The sequence below is a fragment of the Acanthochromis polyacanthus genome, chromosome 8 (assembly GCF_021347895.1).
Source record: "Acanthochromis polyacanthus isolate Apoly-LR-REF ecotype Palm Island chromosome 8, KAUST_Apoly_ChrSc, whole genome shotgun sequence".
NCBI classification, from domain to species: domain Eukaryota; kingdom Metazoa; phylum Chordata; class Actinopteri; family Pomacentridae; genus Acanthochromis; species Acanthochromis polyacanthus.
In genome coordinates this window covers 35,700,494-35,719,394 of record NC_067120.1, presented here as the reverse complement: position 1 = coordinate 35,719,394, position 18,901 = coordinate 35,700,494, and the positions used below count along the sequence as shown (strand labels likewise).

The window sequence follows — 18,901 nt, the reverse complement described above, 5'->3', positions numbered from 1 at the left end:
AGACAAAATACCAAAACTAAAAAAAAGACCAAAAAATTAGACAAAATATTTACAAAGCAATAAAAAATGAATACAAACGAGACAAAAAATGAAGAAAACGACAAAAAACAGACCAAAAAAGACAAGCAAGACAAACAAGAAACACAAAACAACAAAAACAAGAATAACTCAGTAGAAACAGTGAAGATGATCATTAATTATCACATTTTTATGATCTGTTCAGTTCTGAGCTGTGAAAAGGATCAGAAATTTGTATTTCAAGAGCTGAACAAGTAAATAAAATCCATTTAAGTCTGAACCTGATCAGACAGAAGAGCCACCAGCTTGTTTCCTGCTTCCAGATGCACATAATTACCTCCGCCAGGAGGTTATGTATGTTTGTCTGTTAACAGCATAACTCAAAAAGTCATGGACAGATTTTCACCAAATTTTTACAGAATGTCCGGAAGAGCAAAAGTAACAATCGATTTGTTTTTGGAGGTGATCCGGATCACCGTCTGGATCCAGGATTTTTTTGAAGGACTCTGTACAATTGAGAGATGGCCGCCAGGTACAGAGTCCTTCAAAAAATCCTGGATCCAGACGGTGATCCGGATCACCTCCAAAATCTAATCGATTATTTCTTTTGCTCTTCCGGACATTCTGTAAAAATTTGGTGAAGATCCGTCCATGACTTTTTGAGTTATGCTGTTAACAGACAAACAGACAGACAGACAAACAGATGGCCTGGCGGAGGTCTGCGCTCTCAGAGTGCTTTTCTAGTTTGTTGTATTTTTCTGGTCACAAGTTAAATCTCACTGCTGAAAACTCCATTTTGTGGATCAATCTACCAGCCGACACTTAATCAATAAATTCCCCATCAGCGGAGGTCTCTGCTGAAATATACACCTGTGCTTGTTTGTGATCTGACCTCGATGAAGAAGAATAAATCTGGTTACACCTTCACCTTAAAGCCAGTTTAGCTTCCTCCGGGTGTAGTTGAAGTGCATCCTGGGAATCGTAGGCAGAATTAATTTCTGTTCGTTATCACTGACTGCTTTTCTGAGTCACACTGACGTTTAACTCGACTAACAGGAAGCTCCTTCTGTAACTTCACACCTCAAAAATACTAAAACTGACTCTCAGAAGCTTCCGTTTTCTCCTGTTTATTTCTGACTGACTTCAGAGGTTTAACATGAAGCGTCGATGTTTCCTTCACAGCCTCCGTCTGACTTGTTTTCAGCAGAAGACGCTTAATGTTGTCATGTGTAACTCTGTGTCGGATTTTAGCACATCGGTCGTCATCCTCAACAGTTTGATTTCATGAATTTGAAAGAAGATGTCTCGGGTTGTTCATTTATCTCCCTCTGAGAGAAACAGCTGCACCTAAACTTTTGCTTTAGAGCTGATAAAAAGCAGAATTTATTGGTCTGAATGTGGGCATGAAGTTTAGATTCATGACCTCAGTGTTTCCACAATCCTCCACTCTTTCACTTGTTCAGAAAATACCAGACATGCATGTTAGAAATTGTATGGTAGATTAGCTGTAGTACCTGGTTACACCACCAGGTGGTGCCTCTTCCTGTTTAACCCTCCTGTTGTCCTCATTTACGGCACCAAAAATATTGTTTCCTCATCTGAAAAATATCCAAAAAATCAGCAAAAAATTCCCCCAATTTCTGAAAATTTGCAAAACCTTCAGGAAGAAAATTCCAGTAATTCCTTAAAGGTTTCCCTTAAAAGTTTTATTTAAAAAAATCCCCTAAATTTGGCAAGAAAATTCTTGTAAATATTTTAAAAAAATGAGTAAAAATCTTCCAAAAAATCCTAAAAATATCTATAATGAGTACATATATATCAGTAAAACTTCTATTTTCTTTAAGAACATTCACAAAAAAAATCAAACAATTTTTTTTTTGATATTTTAATGTGAATGTTCTTAAGAAACATTTTTAAGGTCAATGCTTTGTGGAGGGTTCTGGAACATACCTTAACTTGTGTTTATTTTGATGAGCACTACCACATATGCTAACAGATGAACTTTACCCACATCCACAGGACAGTTACTGCTCTAATGCTCATCAAATTAATTTATGACATCGAATAAGGCTGACAACTACCGGTTAAGAAAAAAATTCTAAATTTACAGCCCTAATTGGTGCTTACTGATGTTTTTCAGGTATTCTACAGTGTCCCTAAAGTTTTGGACACAGAAAATCTAATTAAGTGTAATTTTTTTTGCCTCAACAGATTAAACATGGCTTTGTTGAAAGGTTAAATTCATCCGCTGTCTTTCCATACGTCCATCCTTTACATCTGCTGAGAAGTACCAGTTCAACTCTTTCTTCTTTTGACAGTCATATTTAATCTGTAGAGTCAAAACAATTCTAGTCAATGAGATTTCCTGTGTGTCCAGACTTTAGGGACACCCTGTATTTAGCATTGTAGTATGGATACTCATCATGACCATTGAGATTGGTTTAAAGAAACTCAAACAAGCCAGAATGATTGTCGGGTGCAGTCAGACCATTCTGTACTGCAGAATGAGTTTCAAAAGGGACACAAAAAGCAGCAAAACATCAGTAATAAGCACCTCGGAGCAGCATCTGCCTCTCAGCTCGACATCTAATCCTAAACTGCAGCTCCAAGTTAAAAGACACGAGGCCATGACGCCTGTCCAGGTGACTGAGGTGTGCTAACGTCTGACATGAGTCCATCCAGCAGGTTTGTTCTGGTGCTCAGCTTCAGCTTGCAGTCTCCTGCACTAACACTGCTGTCTGTGCTTCTGACTCCTCCTCTTCCTCCCTCACCGCTCCCCTGACTCATGCTAGCCAACGAAGACTCCCTTTCCAAGGTATGTCATACAGACTGTTTGTTTTTGTTTTTCCCCCCTCTCCATCTTTCTTTTTTTTCTTTGTTTTCCGTCTTTGTCGTCTGTCTCATTTCACCCAGGTCGCCCACCCAAATACAGCAGCGTCCCGGAGCTGGGCAGCCTCACCCCGACCTCCCCCTCCAGCCCCGTCCATCCCCTCCCCTTGCCCAGCCCCAGCTCTGGGGATGTAAGTAACGATGGGGGAGACGGACAGTTCAGAGGGTTGGACACCCCGTCACACACAGTCCTATTGGCCCAGTAGCTGTCAGTCATGTGCACCCCAACACGTCCATTTGGTTTGTTGTGTCCATGTGATAACCATCAGCCATCAGTCGGTTTTACTTTGACTCAGCCTTACAAAGTGAACAGTGTCCTGTAGCCCATTAATAACTAGAACACACGCTAACTCCCAGATGTCCAGTAACCTTTCTGTGGGCTCAGTGATTAACACACCATGTCCATTAGACATCCAGACAAGGCCAGCTGTAAATTAACAGATCACGGTGCCTCCCCCCGCCTCGCCTCTCCACGGATGGTTGGTGGGGCTCCGCTGGGCAGGGAAACTGATTGGTCCAATTCTTCCTCACAGGGAGACATCCATGAGGATTTCTGCACTGTGTGCAGACGCAGTGGCCAGTTGCTCATGTGCGACACGTGTTCTCGTGTTTATCACCTGGACTGCCTGGATCCACCCCTGAAAACCATTCCTAAAGGCATGTGGATCTGTCCAAAATGTCAAGATCAGGTAACCACAGCAGCCGAGACTGATCCTGAGTCAGGGGGAAGGGGGTACCTCAGTCCAGAGAGGAGCCTCTCAGGGCCTGTAGCTGTACTGTAGGACTGTTCAATCCTTTGTAAGCATACACATGATGCAGTATTGTTTTTTTGTGCTTCTGTTTCACTCATTGTGTCAGTAAAGATTGGCATCTCACATCCATCCACTCCATTGCTTGTCCCTTTTCAGCCCCACCACAGGGTGGCGGCTCAGTTTCTCCTCCTCAAGTCTTTCTTTTCCCCGAGTCTCAGCCTCTGTGACAACTCCGAGCTTCTCTCTGCAGATCCTGAAAAAAGAAGAAGCCATTCCTTGGCCCGGCACCCTGGCTATCGTTCATTCCTACATCGCTTACAAAGAAGGTGGCGACACATTGTTTTCTCTAAGTCGTACGTCCGGCTCGACAAACGAGGACGCGCTGACTCTTCCATGGTTCTGTCTTTCAGCTAAAGAAGAGGAGAAGCAGAAGCTGATGAAGTGGAGTTCTGAACTGAAACTGGAGCGAGAGCAGCTGGAACAGAGAGTCAAACAGCTCAGCAACTCCATAACGGTGAGGAACTCTCTGAAACGGCTCAGCAACACGACAAATACAAAAAAATTAAATTAATTAACCAAGTGGAGGCATCACTGATAGGGCTGCCACTATTTTTCTTTCAACTAATCTGTCAACTTTTTTACTGATTAAACAAATATTTTTTCTCCCAAAAAAAGCCAAATTACCCAAGTTCAGCTGATTTTAACAGACAGTATGTCGTTGTATAATGCTGCACAATATGAAATGTCAACAAAAGTTTACATATTAAAATGCAAAACTATAGAATTAAACTGATAAAAAAATAGCTAAAAGGGGGTTTATTTTTTTAAGTCTGTACAGCAGCTCCAAAAGCAATCCAAGTTTATATTAACCCCTTAAGAACATAAAGAAGTTCAGTCTCTGGATGCTTTAACCCTCGTGTCGTCCTGCGGGTCAAATTGATCCGTTTTAACGTTTCAAAATATGGACGAAAAATATTTTCACAGTGAAAATTCTGATGTCTGAATTTTCAACATTTTTGGGAAATCTTTGAACATTTTTGGTGGAAAAAAGAAATGTTAAAAATGTTTCTTTAAGGACATTCACATAAAAACCAACCAAAATCCAGAGAATTTCGCTGGATTTTGGTTGAATTTTTTTTGTGAATGTTCTTAAAGAAAATATTAAAGTTTTACTGATATATATGTAATCACTTTAGATATTTTTAGGATTTTTTGGAAGATCTTTACTCATTTTGTGAAAATATTTACAAGAATTTTCTTGCCAAATTTGGAGGATTTTTTAAATGCATTTCTTAAGGGAAACTTTTAAGGAATTTTTGGAATTTTCTTCCTGGAGGTTTTCCAAATTTTAGCAAATTTGGTGAATTTTTTTGTTGAGTTTTTGGATTTTTTTCAGATGAGGGAACAACATTTTTTGGTGCCTGTAAATGAAGGCAACCGGAGGGTTAGAAACTAAAGCAGCTCATTTTTTTAAGCTTTTTTTTAACTTATTTTAAATTTTTAAATATCACAGACTTCAGTGCACATCACTCGTCTTTAACTTCAGTATTGTGGTTTTGAAATCGTGACTTCAGCAGTGCAGCAGCAATTTGCTTTGTATGGAGTCTTCATTTGCATTTTGTTTTTCTGCTGCTGCTTAAAACTTGTGCGTAGTTTTTGAATAATTCGACAAACTGTTAAAGCTTGCTGAGCCTCAAATGGCTTTTGATGTTGGAGCAGAACTCTGGGTTTGAGTATATCTTCACAGTACGCATGCCAGAGGAAGATGATTTCCACTTCTGCCTGCATCATTTGAATTCAAGACCACATTTCTTGTCATTATTCTCTTCTTCTTTTTTTAAATCGCAGTTTGTACAACAGCAAGTTCACATTAAAAGCAGCACTCTGTAAGACCACTTACAAGTAAACACCAGTGTGTTTCTACATTGTTAATCTGAAGAATATCATGAAAGTCCTCAAACTACTAGTCCAGTCATTGGATTCACAGGTGTTAGCATTAGCTTCGCTGCAGTTCACAATGTTTGTGCTTCCAAAAAATGTATATTCAGTGCTTTCACTGAATCCACAAAAAATGTTCATTCAGCTCTCTTCTCTTTGATTTAGTCATTTCAAAATATTGAAAGTTAGGGATACATCTGAAAGCAAATTATCCTCCAGATTCAATAGAATAACGACTCGAATGTTCTCACCGCAGAAGAACAACCAAATGTTTCATCACCAGGTAGAGGTGAAGCACGAGAAGGAATAAAGATTCATCTAAAATCTCAAAGCATGCCCTGTGACAGACTGGTGACCTGTCCAGGGTGTCCCCTGCCTTCGCCCGAGTCAGCTGAGATAGGCTCCAGCACCCCCTGCGACCCTAGTGAGGATAAAGCGGTGTATAGAGAATGGATGGATGGATGGATCTCAAAGCATACGATTCATTTCATGTGGTGCCAAATCTGACCGTTTTTCTTGTTTCATTAGAAATGCATGGAGACCAAAAACACCATCCTGGCTCGGCAGAAGGAGATGCAGATTTCCTTGGACAAAGTCAAACACCTGATTCGCCTAATCCAAGCCTTCAACTTCAACCAAGCCCTGGCAGAGACGGAGGGTAAAGACGTCAGAGTGCAGGACAGTGCTGAGGCTGCAGGCGCCTCTGAAGCTGCACCAGAAATCAACTCTGTGGAGAAACCGAAACCAAGCAGCTCCCCAACAAGCGGCGGTACCGATGGAGGCGACAAGCAGGAAAAGAAAGGAGCCGCAGAAAGCAACCAGACGCCCGAAGCCGATGGCCAGCCTGACAGCACAGTCCTTGCAGCGGATAACAGCCCCGGTGGAGAGGCGGGGGGTAAGGCGGGGCCTGGGGCAGGGGGAGGGGGTAACACAGGGACCAGTCTCCAGCCGGAGGTCGTGGCCAAGCCTGAGACTGAGGCAGCTCCGGTGGCTGACGTTCCCGCCTCCTCAGCGGTCGCGTCTATCGCCACCACCAACGGCACGACCGAGCCGACCTGCCCCGACCACAGCCCCACGGCAGGCTGCCCCGCCAACGCAACCACCAACTCTGAGAACAAGATGGCTGCCGTCAACCCTCCAGAGACAGCGGTGGAGAAGAAACAGGAGGAGGTCACTGACAGTGACGGCAGCAACACCAACAACAGCAAAACCTCAGAACCCTCCCAGCATTCTTTGCCAGCTCTGGTCAGCAGTTTGGACAATAAAAAGTAATGCTACGTCTCTGGAGTCGCGGGAATTCAAACATATATATTAAAAAAAAAAAAGACTTTGCTTGCACCGTGAGGTGCCCTGAAGTTGCCAATCTGTATAAATGTTGTTTGTTTGCATTGTATTGTCAGACTGTGTCAATGGTAGATATACAGCCCAAGTCACATGACTCTGGGAAGACGTAGGCTGTTCCACCCACAAAAGCTGGGCTACAGGAAGGCGTACGCACCAGTGTCATCATGCCAATTAGTGATAGACGTCATGGTGGGAATGCTCAAAGGGAGATTTAATTCATCATCACACCAGTGTGTGCCTGTTATAGTGGCCCCTGTGTTCTCTGGTGGGGTGGGGAGACGGTTCACATGGGTGCAAAGATAACCGAGAACGTGGAACCAAACATCTGTCAGGGGTTACTGGTCTAAGAAGCAGTGTTGTGATAGTATGAAAAGAGAACCTGTTCATCCCCTCGTCCCAACGAGCTTAATGTGAACAACCTCCTGCAGCTCGATGATCTCCTTAACGTTTGAACTGTCCTGAACCTTAACCATCAGTCCCAACCTGTTCCAGTTAATCCCTAACCCTAAACCAGCCATCGTCCCTGTCAATCCACGACTAAACCATCCTTCCCTGTTGAACCTGATCTTCTAGAGACTGACAACAAAACAACACGACCGAAAGGGTTCAGTATGCTTCAAACAAAGTGTCACCTGAATGCTTCAAACAAAGTGTCACCTGAGTAGAGATACTCAAAGGCAGCACAAAAACTTGCAACTAGTGCAATTAAGGCTGGAAATGTGGATAATATTTTCAGTTTCACCTTGAATATAGTCATATCAAAAGTGTAACAAGAATGAAAAATACCCTAGATGTAACTGTCAAAAATTCTACAGATACTTTGATCCTTTGAACCTTCCAAATACTAATGTTGGAAAGCTTTGAGCTGAGAGGAAGGTTAAACACTGTTTGATGGCCTTTTATTAACCAATAGCAGTAACTGTAACCCAGTACAAGTTTTCCCCAGTACAAGAGTTATCCACAACCGATGAGCACATCCAATGGATGTTTCATCAGAATTTAAGTCTTCTGAGAAGACTTAAATTCTACCAGTTGCATTATTGTTGGATATTTAGGTGGTGTTGGAATAAGGGCTTACAGACATCTCATCAGGCACTTAAACTGACATCCTTATCTTAATGATCTTCAATCAGTCAGGTAACATGATCAGAAGCAGTAAACTTCCCATCCTTCTTATAGCTTTGCCCACGCTACCTTGTGGAGTGTTGTGGGGGGTAACTAAAGTAGAATGTGCAATTCTAGGAAGGATTGCAGTCCGATTGCTGGAGGCTGTTGCAGATTATATGCAGTCGCTGCAGCTTGTACATTTCAGATTCTGATATAAAACCTGCAAAACTTTCCACTAATCCTTAAAAGTTAGAGTTTATCTCCAGTCAGCCGTTGATTTTAATTATTAGCATTCTTATTAAACCCGACAACCCAACCAACCCCCTTTCCCAGCAACCAGTAGTTCACCTTTACATTGCCTCCCTTTGGAAAACAAAGTGCTAGTCAAACTAAAATCTTGCCTCAGAACAACCTCTATATACCTGTCAGTTGCTGCGTAAAGACTTAAAGTGTTATTGAAGCATACTTACACATTTAAACTGAGGTATGCAAGCAAGACAAGAACTTCTACTATAACTGAGAAGACTTTCCGATGTTTCAGGTCAACTTCTTTGTCATTTACAGCTTTGTACAGATTGTTTGAAGCATTCTGATGCCTTTAAACAGACTTTCCAAACACTACCTACAACTTAAACCATGACTAAACAAAACAAACATGACTTTCATGACATAACAAAAACATAAATTTAGCCGTAACTCAGCTAACTGAAGAATCGTCCCCTCTCCTAGTCCTCTAAGATTACCCACAGAAAGTATTGGACACATGTTAGTGAAGCCTACTGATACCTTTAAACTGAGTATCCTAAGTTCCCCATCAACCAATGACGTAAGTCCAACCTTGCCTTCAAAGGCCTGCAAATGATTTCTGACTGTTTTCCTGAACCCAGAAGGCTTCACTGTGCTTCAGATCCACTGCTTTGAGCAAAGTCTTGTCTGAAGTGTTGTCTACAACTTCGTAAATGTCATCTGAAGCACACTGATGTCTTTAAAAAGACCAAACTTAATGACAGAACACCATGATATTCCCTTCCTGACTAAAATCTGAATTTAGCCCTAACCCGGCTAACTGAAGAATCCTCCATCTCCCAGTCACCCAACAACCTAACGTTACCCGCAGAAAGTGTTTGACGTGTTATTGAAACATACAATACCTTTAAACAGGTATCCAACTTCCCCATCAACAAAGGCCTGCGAACAATTTGTGACCATTTCCTTGAAACCGAAGACTTCAGTATGCTTTAGGTCAACTGCTTTGAGCAAAGTCCCGCCTAAAGTATCGTTTACAAATTCGTAAAGGACATTTGAAGCACACTGATGTCTTTAAACAGACTTACCAAACTTAACGACAAAACACCATGACTTCCCTTTTAGCCCTAATCCTTTGCCTCCCAGTCACCCAATGATAAAACCACCAACCAACAGTCCCAGTTACCCTGCCCTCTCCCCATCTCTCCCCCACTTGCATCCCTGAGCTCAGGCAGAAACGCAGCTGAGCATCGTACGGAGGACGAGGTCGAACAGGCGCCGTAGCCTAACAGATGTTTTCAGTGGTGTCGGTCAAGTGTAGTGATTGAGTTTTCATTCGTGAGTCAAGTGTGTCAACTGTGAGCACTAAATGTGAAATTGCAATATTGCAATGTCAACACACACAAACTATATCTGGGCTGTGTTTCTTTTTTATAGGAAAAGATATTCAGGTCTTCCTAGTCTTCAGAATAAGTGCTTTCTGTTCCTGAACCTGCTGGACTGGCATTATCAACACAAAAAGGAGTCCTCTTTTTGAAGTGGTGATCTTCGCATTCTGTGCATTTCTGTTGAATCCTGAACTGCCAAAACGATGTTGTATCCAAATTCAGCAGGGACAAGTCCACTTACTGTTTTGAAAGATCAAATCATTTGGCGTTGTAAGATATAGATGCTACCATTTCAGAAATTGGAAGTCCCCAGATTGAGACAGGAAAGCTTATTAAACAATAACATTAAAGGAACTTTTTGTCCTTGAAATGGAGGATTTGTCGTACGAACCTGCTCCTGCAGACGGATCTCAAAGGACGATACCACAAATCCTGAGATTAAAGCACAAGCTTGCTGCATTACAAAGAAGTGCTGAAGAGCTTTTTGTACGTTAATATGGAATTAAACAGAGTATGCATCTCTTTGTCGTGATGTGACTTATCCCCACATTGCCAATATTTTTCTAGGAGGAAATACAAACCTCTGTCTGACATTAAGGCTCAAGTCTAGTTCATGTTTTAAGGAGGAGTGCCCGGGCTTCTGCCGTCTCAGAAACCCCTTCATCCCCTCACAGACATCTCTTTTCTTTCTGGAGCATGTCTGGGCTGAAATGTGATGCTGTTGTCCATCGGCTTGGTGGCTGTCAGTTCGGGTCTGTCTTTGTCTGGGGAACTGATCATGACTTCTGGCTTCTTGTTGGGTATGGGGTGGTTGCAAACTCTGGTCTGTTCATTAATGGTGCCTCTGGTTGTGCTGGACTTTATTTTCTTTCTTTTTTGCTATATTGGAGGGTTGTTGCTTATATTTTAGCCGTCCAACAATGTATTTCACTCCTGATGTGTTGAAATCTTCAAACCTGTTTTTAATCTATGTTGTTTTATTGGTATGGGTTTTACGGCCATGCTAGCTGCACCTGTTCACCGTCTTATGCATCTGTCCAATTAATTACTATCATATTCATGTTCTCCAGTGGATGAACCCGACTGATGTTGGTGATCCTCTCACCAACATTTTAATGTGTCCAACACTTTGGTTTATGACCAAACACCTGCAGAAAAAAAGACATTCCCATTATGTGGACCACTGCTTAGCTAATGATAGCATGCTAACATGCTAAGCAAATGTGGCAACTATTACTCTTGCTGCAGACTCAAAGTCAAAATAAGTGACTTGCGCAGGCATTTTGCACAAGCCTACAATCGGTACTAGCAAATATAATGGCTGAACTGCCAGCTGACGAAATCTGTCACATGAAATTATTCTGCACGTGTTAGCATGCTGACATTTTTGCTCAAAGCACGACCGTGTCTGAGGCCAGTATTGTACTTTCCGTGGGTTTGAGGGTCCACGAGATGTATGTTTTAGCAACTCCTTGAGAATCCACACAGACCTTTTTATGAACGTTCACAGGCTTCCCAAAATTTGTGTTTATGTGGCAACGACTCATCAAAGTCAGTAGTGTCAGCTGGGTGCCCATGGTGTCTGCTCGTGTCCATGTATGCTTCCACAATGGAGTATAGTGAAGGCTTAAAGCTGCATTCATTTCGCATCAGAGAACATACATTTCCAAGTTGAGCATTCCAAATTCAAGCTTGAAGCATTCCCGACTCATAGCGCCAAACTATCAACAAACTTGTCTCCAGGTATCTGGAACAGCAACAACTGAACCAAATAAACATTTCGTCAGATCGTTACAGCCGACCACAAACGCTACGAAGCATTTTATCTTACGTCATTTACTAACATAGCCTCAGTAAAGTTTGGCTTTTGTGGACACTTGTTCCGCAGACTTTAACGTCGAGACTGTAGACTGTATTTAAACAATGGATGTAGCCACGGTGACAAGTGCATTTGGCCATCGACGTTTTAGCCTTTTAAAACTGGACATACTGAGCGAGAGATGGATCTAACTTGAGAACTTGACGACAAGCCCATACAGTAGCAAGCTCCCAATCACAAGGCAGTCCTGCCCTAAAGCATAACCTGCTTTGTTGTTGATTTTCCTCTAAATAGGACTATAATTCACAAATTAAGTATCATGCTCCGTTGAAACAGACTTAGAACTAGCAATTGAAACCATAAAGTGATTAGGAAAATGGTTACTGAGGTAGCGGATCAAGTGAGAAGTAGGCTCATTTTTTTATACGATCAAACGTCTTTTGCAACCAGAAGAGTCGCCGCCTGCTGCCTACGTCTTTACCTTTTATATACAGTCTGTGCTTTTGCTCAAAGTATATCTGTGTCTAAAGCAGAGTGTGATTCTCATTGGGGATCAGAAATTTTAAAGTTGAACGGTCCAAAATCCAAGCTTGAAGCATTCCTGACTCATGATGTAAAGAATTAACAAACTTGTCTTCAAATATCGCCAATAGCTGCAAAGTTTAACTGGATACAGCAACAAAATTAAGGAGGCTAATGACAGATATTGTTTAGTTAGAACGTCACACATACAGATGACCACTGATATTACCAATTCCAGATGCTTCTTTTACTGATAAAACTTCAACAATGGTCACTTTTGTGGGCTCTGTCATACAAGATGCATAAAACTGGTCTGACATCCTCACATGGAGTTTCAACTTGAGTTGTGCCTTCAAGTAGGAAGTTCTAGGAGCTGCTAGCATGGTCACAGAGGGTTGTAGACCCTCAGTTCCTCCTTGCATCAGGATGCTGTGCTGGTAGATGTGGGTGAACACATTGTTGGACGGCTACAAACTTCTTTTTTCTTTCATATCACGTGGACTCTGAATCAGCATATCTGACACCTGGTTCTCTGACATCAGCTGTACAAACTGCCTTCATTCAGAAGATCCCAGAAAGTGTTTGGCCACAGTGTGATTGATGATGTGATTAGTCTGCGATGACGAGTTTAGCCGGAAGGAAAACGAGAGCCAGAGATGCAAGTCTAACAGAAAATGGCAACTAATGTGTCCTGAGTTTCTTATGAGTATCATTATTGTGTGTTTTGTTATTTGTCGGCGTACTCGGGTGGATGTTCTTCTTCTTCTTCTTCTTTCAACATGTCAGACTGTGTTCACTCGTGGATAGAGCAGAGTAGTCATCCAGTCTCTTCACTGAACAACTTTCAAAGAGCCCAAACTTGTTCCAGACAAACTGGACCTTTCCCTTCTGTACAGTAGGTACCTCGAGTGCCTTTCTTCAAACAGCAGATAATATTTGTCTCTTGACTTGCACTGTGACTTGTAGAACCTTACTAACCCTCCGGATAATCCTCCCACCCGACCCGACCCGACCCACCCACCCCGTTCCCCAGGAGCTCCCCTCCAGACTCCGGAGCACAAACCCGGTCCCTTCACCTCAGGCTGCCAGTAGTCAATGCAAGTTGAAACTACATTTCATATTATGCCGTTTTAAAAATCGACCAGATAGTGTTTTGTTGTTGTTTAAAATAGGAGTTGCCTTAAATGTGTTTTAATTTCCTTTTTACATTCGGGGGGTTTAAAAAAAAAGAGGATAAAATAAAGACGCTGGTGGAGGTGGGAGGCAGTTTGGCAAGAAGCTGTTGATGATGATGAGATCTCACTCGGAGATGTTTTTGTGATGCACTTTTGGTTTGACCAGTATTATATTATTATTATTATTATTATTTTTATCAGAAATCGGGATCCGTCATGCATTTTCTAGCTGGACTCGGGAGCTCGTTTGTTTTGTTTCGAAAGGTCCGCCGTCCCCTCTGTGCTGTGGTTCTTCTTCTTGTGTTTTCGGAGGAGGGGTGAGTTTGCTAAATCAGGTCATGTGAGCCGGAGCCCGTGTGGAATGAACAAATCAAAAACCCATCTAGCAACATCTGTCCACTCGGTGTGGTGGAGCGCATGCCTTCTTATGCAAATTTTTATACAAGATTTGTCAAACCTTTTTTAATATGCATTTTGCTTTTGTTGATTTTTTTAAGTTTTTATGTGAAACTCAAGTCACCTTTCTTTCTTTCTTACTTTCTTTTCTTTCCTTCTACCTTTCGTTGAACATTCTGGCGTCCGGACGCCAAACGTGTGCAGTTTCGGTGTCGCGGTCGCAATTAACCTTCGAGAGGAGACGTTTCTTTCTGGTGTCGCGTTTTATGGACGAAGCTGCGAAGGCTTCAGCCGTGGATGTACGAAGGAGAGCTTGATTTAACAAGATCCTAAAAGTCTCTTCGCTTCTAGTGTTTCTATCCAGCTTATTGGCGTCACCATTGATAGAACCACTGCAGGAACTTGCAAGTCAGATTTAGGACAGTCCGAACCTTTTATATGTGTTCCGACTGCAAAAACCGACCCTTTAGAGCCTCTTTCAGGACAGAAAAACCACATACACCAGGTTAGGTACTTCTTGAGAAACTTCTATGTGAGTTTCAAGCTGGTTGGTTAAATTTGGAGAGAATATCAGATGGCAATTTTCAGCTGTCTTGATGTCCTCGTCTGGTATCAGTCTACATCAGCATAAACTAACATAAACGTCTAGGTCCTACGTGATTATAGAACTCGAGTTTTGTTGTTGTTTTGGACGCAGAAACAGAAAAGTCTAAAAGGGACGATTAAGGATCCATTCCTGCAGTGGAACGCTGCCATTGGAGTTCAATTCTCATCGTTCAAAGCTCTGGTGACGTTAAAGACCTAAAGTTATCCACAGCCATTCCAAATGTTGACTTATAGTTGAGTTTCTTCTGCCTGGAAATGACATAAAAATCATACAAAAGACAGTAAGACGTTGTGTTATAGGTGCTACTGATGAATCTTAACTGTTTCTATGTTCTTGTTTTTACTAGATATTCCTCAAATTGCTACCACATAAATCAAGCAGTTTTATTGTTGACGTGAGATTCGTCAGCCTTGTCTTGGTGGCGATTCTTCTTGGCCTCTACCAAGACGTCGATGTTATCAGGCCATTAAATGACCTGTTATCATTGCACATCATTCAGTCTAGTGGGACGAAAATGTGATCTTATCCATTCATTGATTGGATTCATGGATCCAGTCATTGACAAATGGAAAATAAGCCTGATAACGTTGGCAAACTTTTGCAGTCTTGTGAATCTATGGGTTTGAAATCTCTCTGTGGCCCTGTAAAGCTACAAAATGGAGCTTTGTAACTTTAAAGGTTTTGTTTTAACCCAAATTATGATATTTTCTAAATCAAGTCATTCTGGAGCCTAAACTAAATATTGACAAAAAACTGCCGAAGTTTGATTCCCATCTTTGTCAAAACTAGACAAAGATGGGAATCGAACTCGAGGCTTTTGGTGAAAGTCTGTTGATTAGCATATCCAGTTTCTAAAAATGAAGTTTAGTTCCTCCTAGTTGCAACTGTATTGCAAAGAATTGAGGCGATAATGGCCGACTAACCTGATTGCCTACATAAATTATAGTTCAAAAGTTTGGAGTTGCTTAGAAATGTCCTTATTTTTGAAAGAAAAGCAATTTTTAGACATTGTTAATGTGGTAAATGACTATTGTAGCTGGAAACTGCTGATTTTTAATGGAATATCTCCATAGGGGTACAGAGGAACATTTCCAGCAACATTTCCTGTGTTCTAATGCTACATTGTGTTAGCTAATGGTGTTGAAAGGCTCATTGATAATTAGAAAACCCTTGTGCAATTCTGTTAGCACATGAATGAAAGTCTGAGTTTTCATGGAAAACATGGAATTGCCTGGGTGACCCCAGACTTTAGAACAGTAGTACCTGGATGTGACTGATGTGAAATGTTTTGTCCAACAGCATCAGCAGCAGCAGTTTAAAAGTACCATTTTCTCAAAAATTTGCACCAGTTTCCACCAATTAATGATTTTAGATGTGGCGTTTTTAATTAAAACCAAGGAATATTTCAAATTTATCGTTAACTTACCATTATATGCAACTTTTTTATGTCATTTCCAGCCAAGATTCAGTAGAAATCAATGGTTTTCACGGCTATAATAGAGTTAAATCCCCCAATAATCAGCTCTCTGGTTCCATCCACGGCTGCAGCTCCTTGCTTTAGGTCTTAATTTGAACTTGACTAATGCACCATGCTGAATGTTGGGACCCGGCAGAGCTGCGTCGGAGGGTCGGGGGGCTCGATCAAGTCTTAAAAACTTTGTATTACCGAGCTCTCAAAGTGAATTTATCCAAAGAACACTGCACATGTTTGTTTGGACGCCTTGTCGCTTCATATCATCACCTCGTTGGTTTCCCGTGTCAGCATCGCGTGCATTCACCAAGCTGGAAGACGTCCCGTTTCAAGAAAATAAAGACAAAACTAAACTCTGGTTCCCGTGAAGCAGCAGTGGTTCGCTCCGACTCGAGTCTCTTTTCATTTTCCTCTCTCCGTTTTAAAACGATCAAGTCATGATTGTGGCCTTCTAGTATTCTGTCGGTACATGACGTCATTAATCGGTTGTTTCCCGCTCAGCCTCCATCCTTCCTTCCATCCTTCCATCCTTCCTTCCTTCCTTCCTTCCTTCCATCCATCCTGCCCGGACCCAACTGTACACCTGCAGCTTCTTACCTCATCCACAGCTGATTCCATTTGGGGGGTGTGTTGAGTGCAAAAAAGAAAAAAAAACGCGTTTAAAAAAAAAAACAAAATAAAAGAAGTCTTTTTTAATCTTCCATTTGGTGAGATGCATTGTAGCGATATGAATAAAGAAAAAGTTCACCTGGTGTGCTGAATAATGTGTAAATTGGTAATTACACAATCTGAATATTTGTATAATTGTTTGTATTTTTTCATAATGATTTTGGAAAGGAATGTGTTTATTTTTTTGACTTCTGTTCCAGATGTGTCTTCTGTTGGCCTGACATTGTGACTGGTCTGGTGGGATTCTTACCTCTGTATTGAGCCTCTTCTGTGATGAATTCTTTGTATGCAGTGTTTAGGAAATACTGTAGGGAACATGGGGAGGAGTTGATATTAGGAGCATTTGATCAATTTGTATTTATTTATTTTATCATTTTGTTAATAAATTGTGAAAAGCAGAGCGTCTCGTCACTTTGTTTTTATTCACAGCCTCAGTTTTGTATTTATGATCCATAAGCTGCCATTTTAGTTCATCTCGTGTAGAAAACATTTTTTTAATTAATAATGCAAGTACTGATAAAATTCACTGACATCTATTAAAATGCAATAATTCATGAATGAGGACATCAACAATAAAACAAATGTTTGTGGTGAAATTTTAAACATAAAACAAGCTGAATTCATGATGATAATTAAAATCTAAAATTGAAACAAATATATCTGGTGAACATTCAAATAAAAAAAAATCTGTTTTATTCAGAATGAAAATTAAAAATGCAAAATGAAAAAAAAAATACAACAAGCTGCATTTGTGATGAGAATTATACATTTGTAAAGAAAATTAAAGTATAAAATGCAAAAAAGATAAAATGTGACATTCGTGATGGAAGTTAAAATAGAGGTGAATAAATAAAGACAAATTTGTTGTATTTAGAGAAAATTTTTAAGTACAAATGTTAAAAGAAGAAAAAAGTTATTTTTTCATTAAAACTAAATTATAAAATGGAAAAAATAAAACGTTGCATTTGTGATGAGAATTATAAAATGAAAAAAGACAAATTTATAAAGAAAATTAAAGTATAAAAGGAAAAAAAGGGAATACATTTTGGATTAAAACTGAAATAAAAAAAGGAAATAAATAAAATAACGTCAGCTACATTTGTGATGGAAATTAATATAGAGATGGAATAAATAATATAACATTTGTTAAATTTATAATAAAAATTAAAATTCAAAATGGAAAGAAGGAAACCAAAACTTGCCATTAAAATTTAATTATTATTTAACGAAATCCATGCATGGAAAATAAACAAATAGAATAAATAAAGTTCCACTTTTTTTCTTTTTTTAAAAAACTTTTTACATGAATTGTAATATATATATATATATATATATATATATATATATATTAGTGATGAGTATTAAAATTGAAGGTGAGAAATGAAAACAAATTATGGGAAAAAAATAAATGGAAAAAATAATTAAAAGAAGCTACATTTAGAATTAGAAATACAGTTTGAAGAATAAAACAATAAATTAAACAATTACTAAACTATGTGGACTATACAGTATTTATTTGTCACCCATTAAGCAACTATCCATCCATTCTCTATACACCGCTTTATCCTCACTAGGGTCGTGGGGGGTGCTGGAGTCTATCCCAGCTGACTCGGGCGAAGGCAGGGGACACCCTGGACAGGTCGCCAGTCTGTCGCAGGCTGTGGCTCCTAATCGACCGTCAAAGCAGTCCATTTCTTGCCAATCACAAAATTGGCCAGCTCCATTTCTTACCAATTGAAACGGCGCTGTCGATTTCTCCTTCCATTTCTTGCCAATCAAACGAGACCCCCTCTCCATTTTTTTTTACCGATCATGAATCATCTTACTGTTCCTTTAAATACTCTACTGTGGAGCGGTAGTATTGTGAAGCAGAGTGGCGCAGCGGAAGCGTGCTGGGCCCATAACCCAGAGGTCGATGGATCGAAACCATCCTCTGCTAAAACATTTTTTCCTTTCCTACACCGTTTTAACGATTTATTACATAGAACGGCACAAACTTCATATACGAGGTGAACATTGTAGAGTTAAAAATAACTATAAGCTAAATGTGTGCAACGTTATAGTACTATTAGCTATTTTACAAATATCCTCAGCTGTTATTTAACTTTACAAGACTTTCGACTTGTTATAAAAAAAATCCATATTATATATTATATAGGCTCTTAACCTGTCTACATCTTAATTAGCAGGGTAAATTTATATAAAACTTATATTACTTTAATCCCATTCGAAAGTGCTTTGGCTCACCGTCTACTGCTTTAATGCCCCATATAAATAACGAGTACTTAATTATTAAGGCTTATTTGCTTTATTTTTACATATATTTATTACTAAATCAGGATACTGCGTTTTCAGATTTCTGTCGTCTGTGTGTTTTTACTGCGTCTTAAATGTTGGTTGTATAGATCATAAATTAATATTTTATGTGTTTTCTAATTTTTCTTCATAATCGTGGCAAAAACGGCAAGTTAATCACGATAAAGAAAGACTGAATAGGTAAATAAAATAAGCAAAATTGAAAAAAAAGCGAACGCCATGGCGTCACACATCGTCACGCCGC

The 18,901-nt window shown here is 40.2% G+C and overlaps 1 protein-coding gene and 1 non-coding gene across 9 annotated transcripts in view; both read left to right on the top strand.

The window, feature by feature from the left end:
• Positions 1 to 16,741, top strand: part of phf21ab (PHD finger protein 21Ab) — a 59,212-nt gene extending 42,471 nt beyond the window's left edge. For 5 of the 8 annotated variants that reach the window (XM_051951643.1, XM_051951642.1, XM_051951646.1 and 2 more), the window contains 5 exons: positions 2,932 to 3,038; positions 3,441 to 3,596; positions 3,910 to 3,985; positions 4,070 to 4,173; positions 6,126 to 16,741. In XM_051951643.1, coding sequence (XP_051807603.1) covers positions 2,932 to 3,038; positions 3,441 to 3,596; positions 3,910 to 3,985; positions 4,070 to 4,173; positions 6,126 to 6,869 — 1,187 coding nt within the window. In that variant the 3' untranslated portion in view covers positions 6,870 to 16,741. Of the gene's footprint in view, positions 1 to 2,810; positions 2,834 to 2,931; positions 3,039 to 3,440; positions 3,597 to 3,909; positions 3,986 to 4,069; positions 4,174 to 6,125 lie in introns of all 8 variants that reach the window. The other 3 variants (XM_051951647.1, XM_051951649.1, XM_051951644.1) reach the window with 2 other exon arrangements.
• Positions 16,742 to 18,208: 1,467 nt separating this feature from the next.
• trnam-cau (transfer RNA methionine (anticodon CAU)) lies at positions 18,209 to 18,280 on the top strand. Its single transcript has one exon. It is a non-coding gene; the product is annotated as a tRNA-Met (tRNA).
• Positions 18,281 to 18,901: the final 621 nt, after the last annotated feature.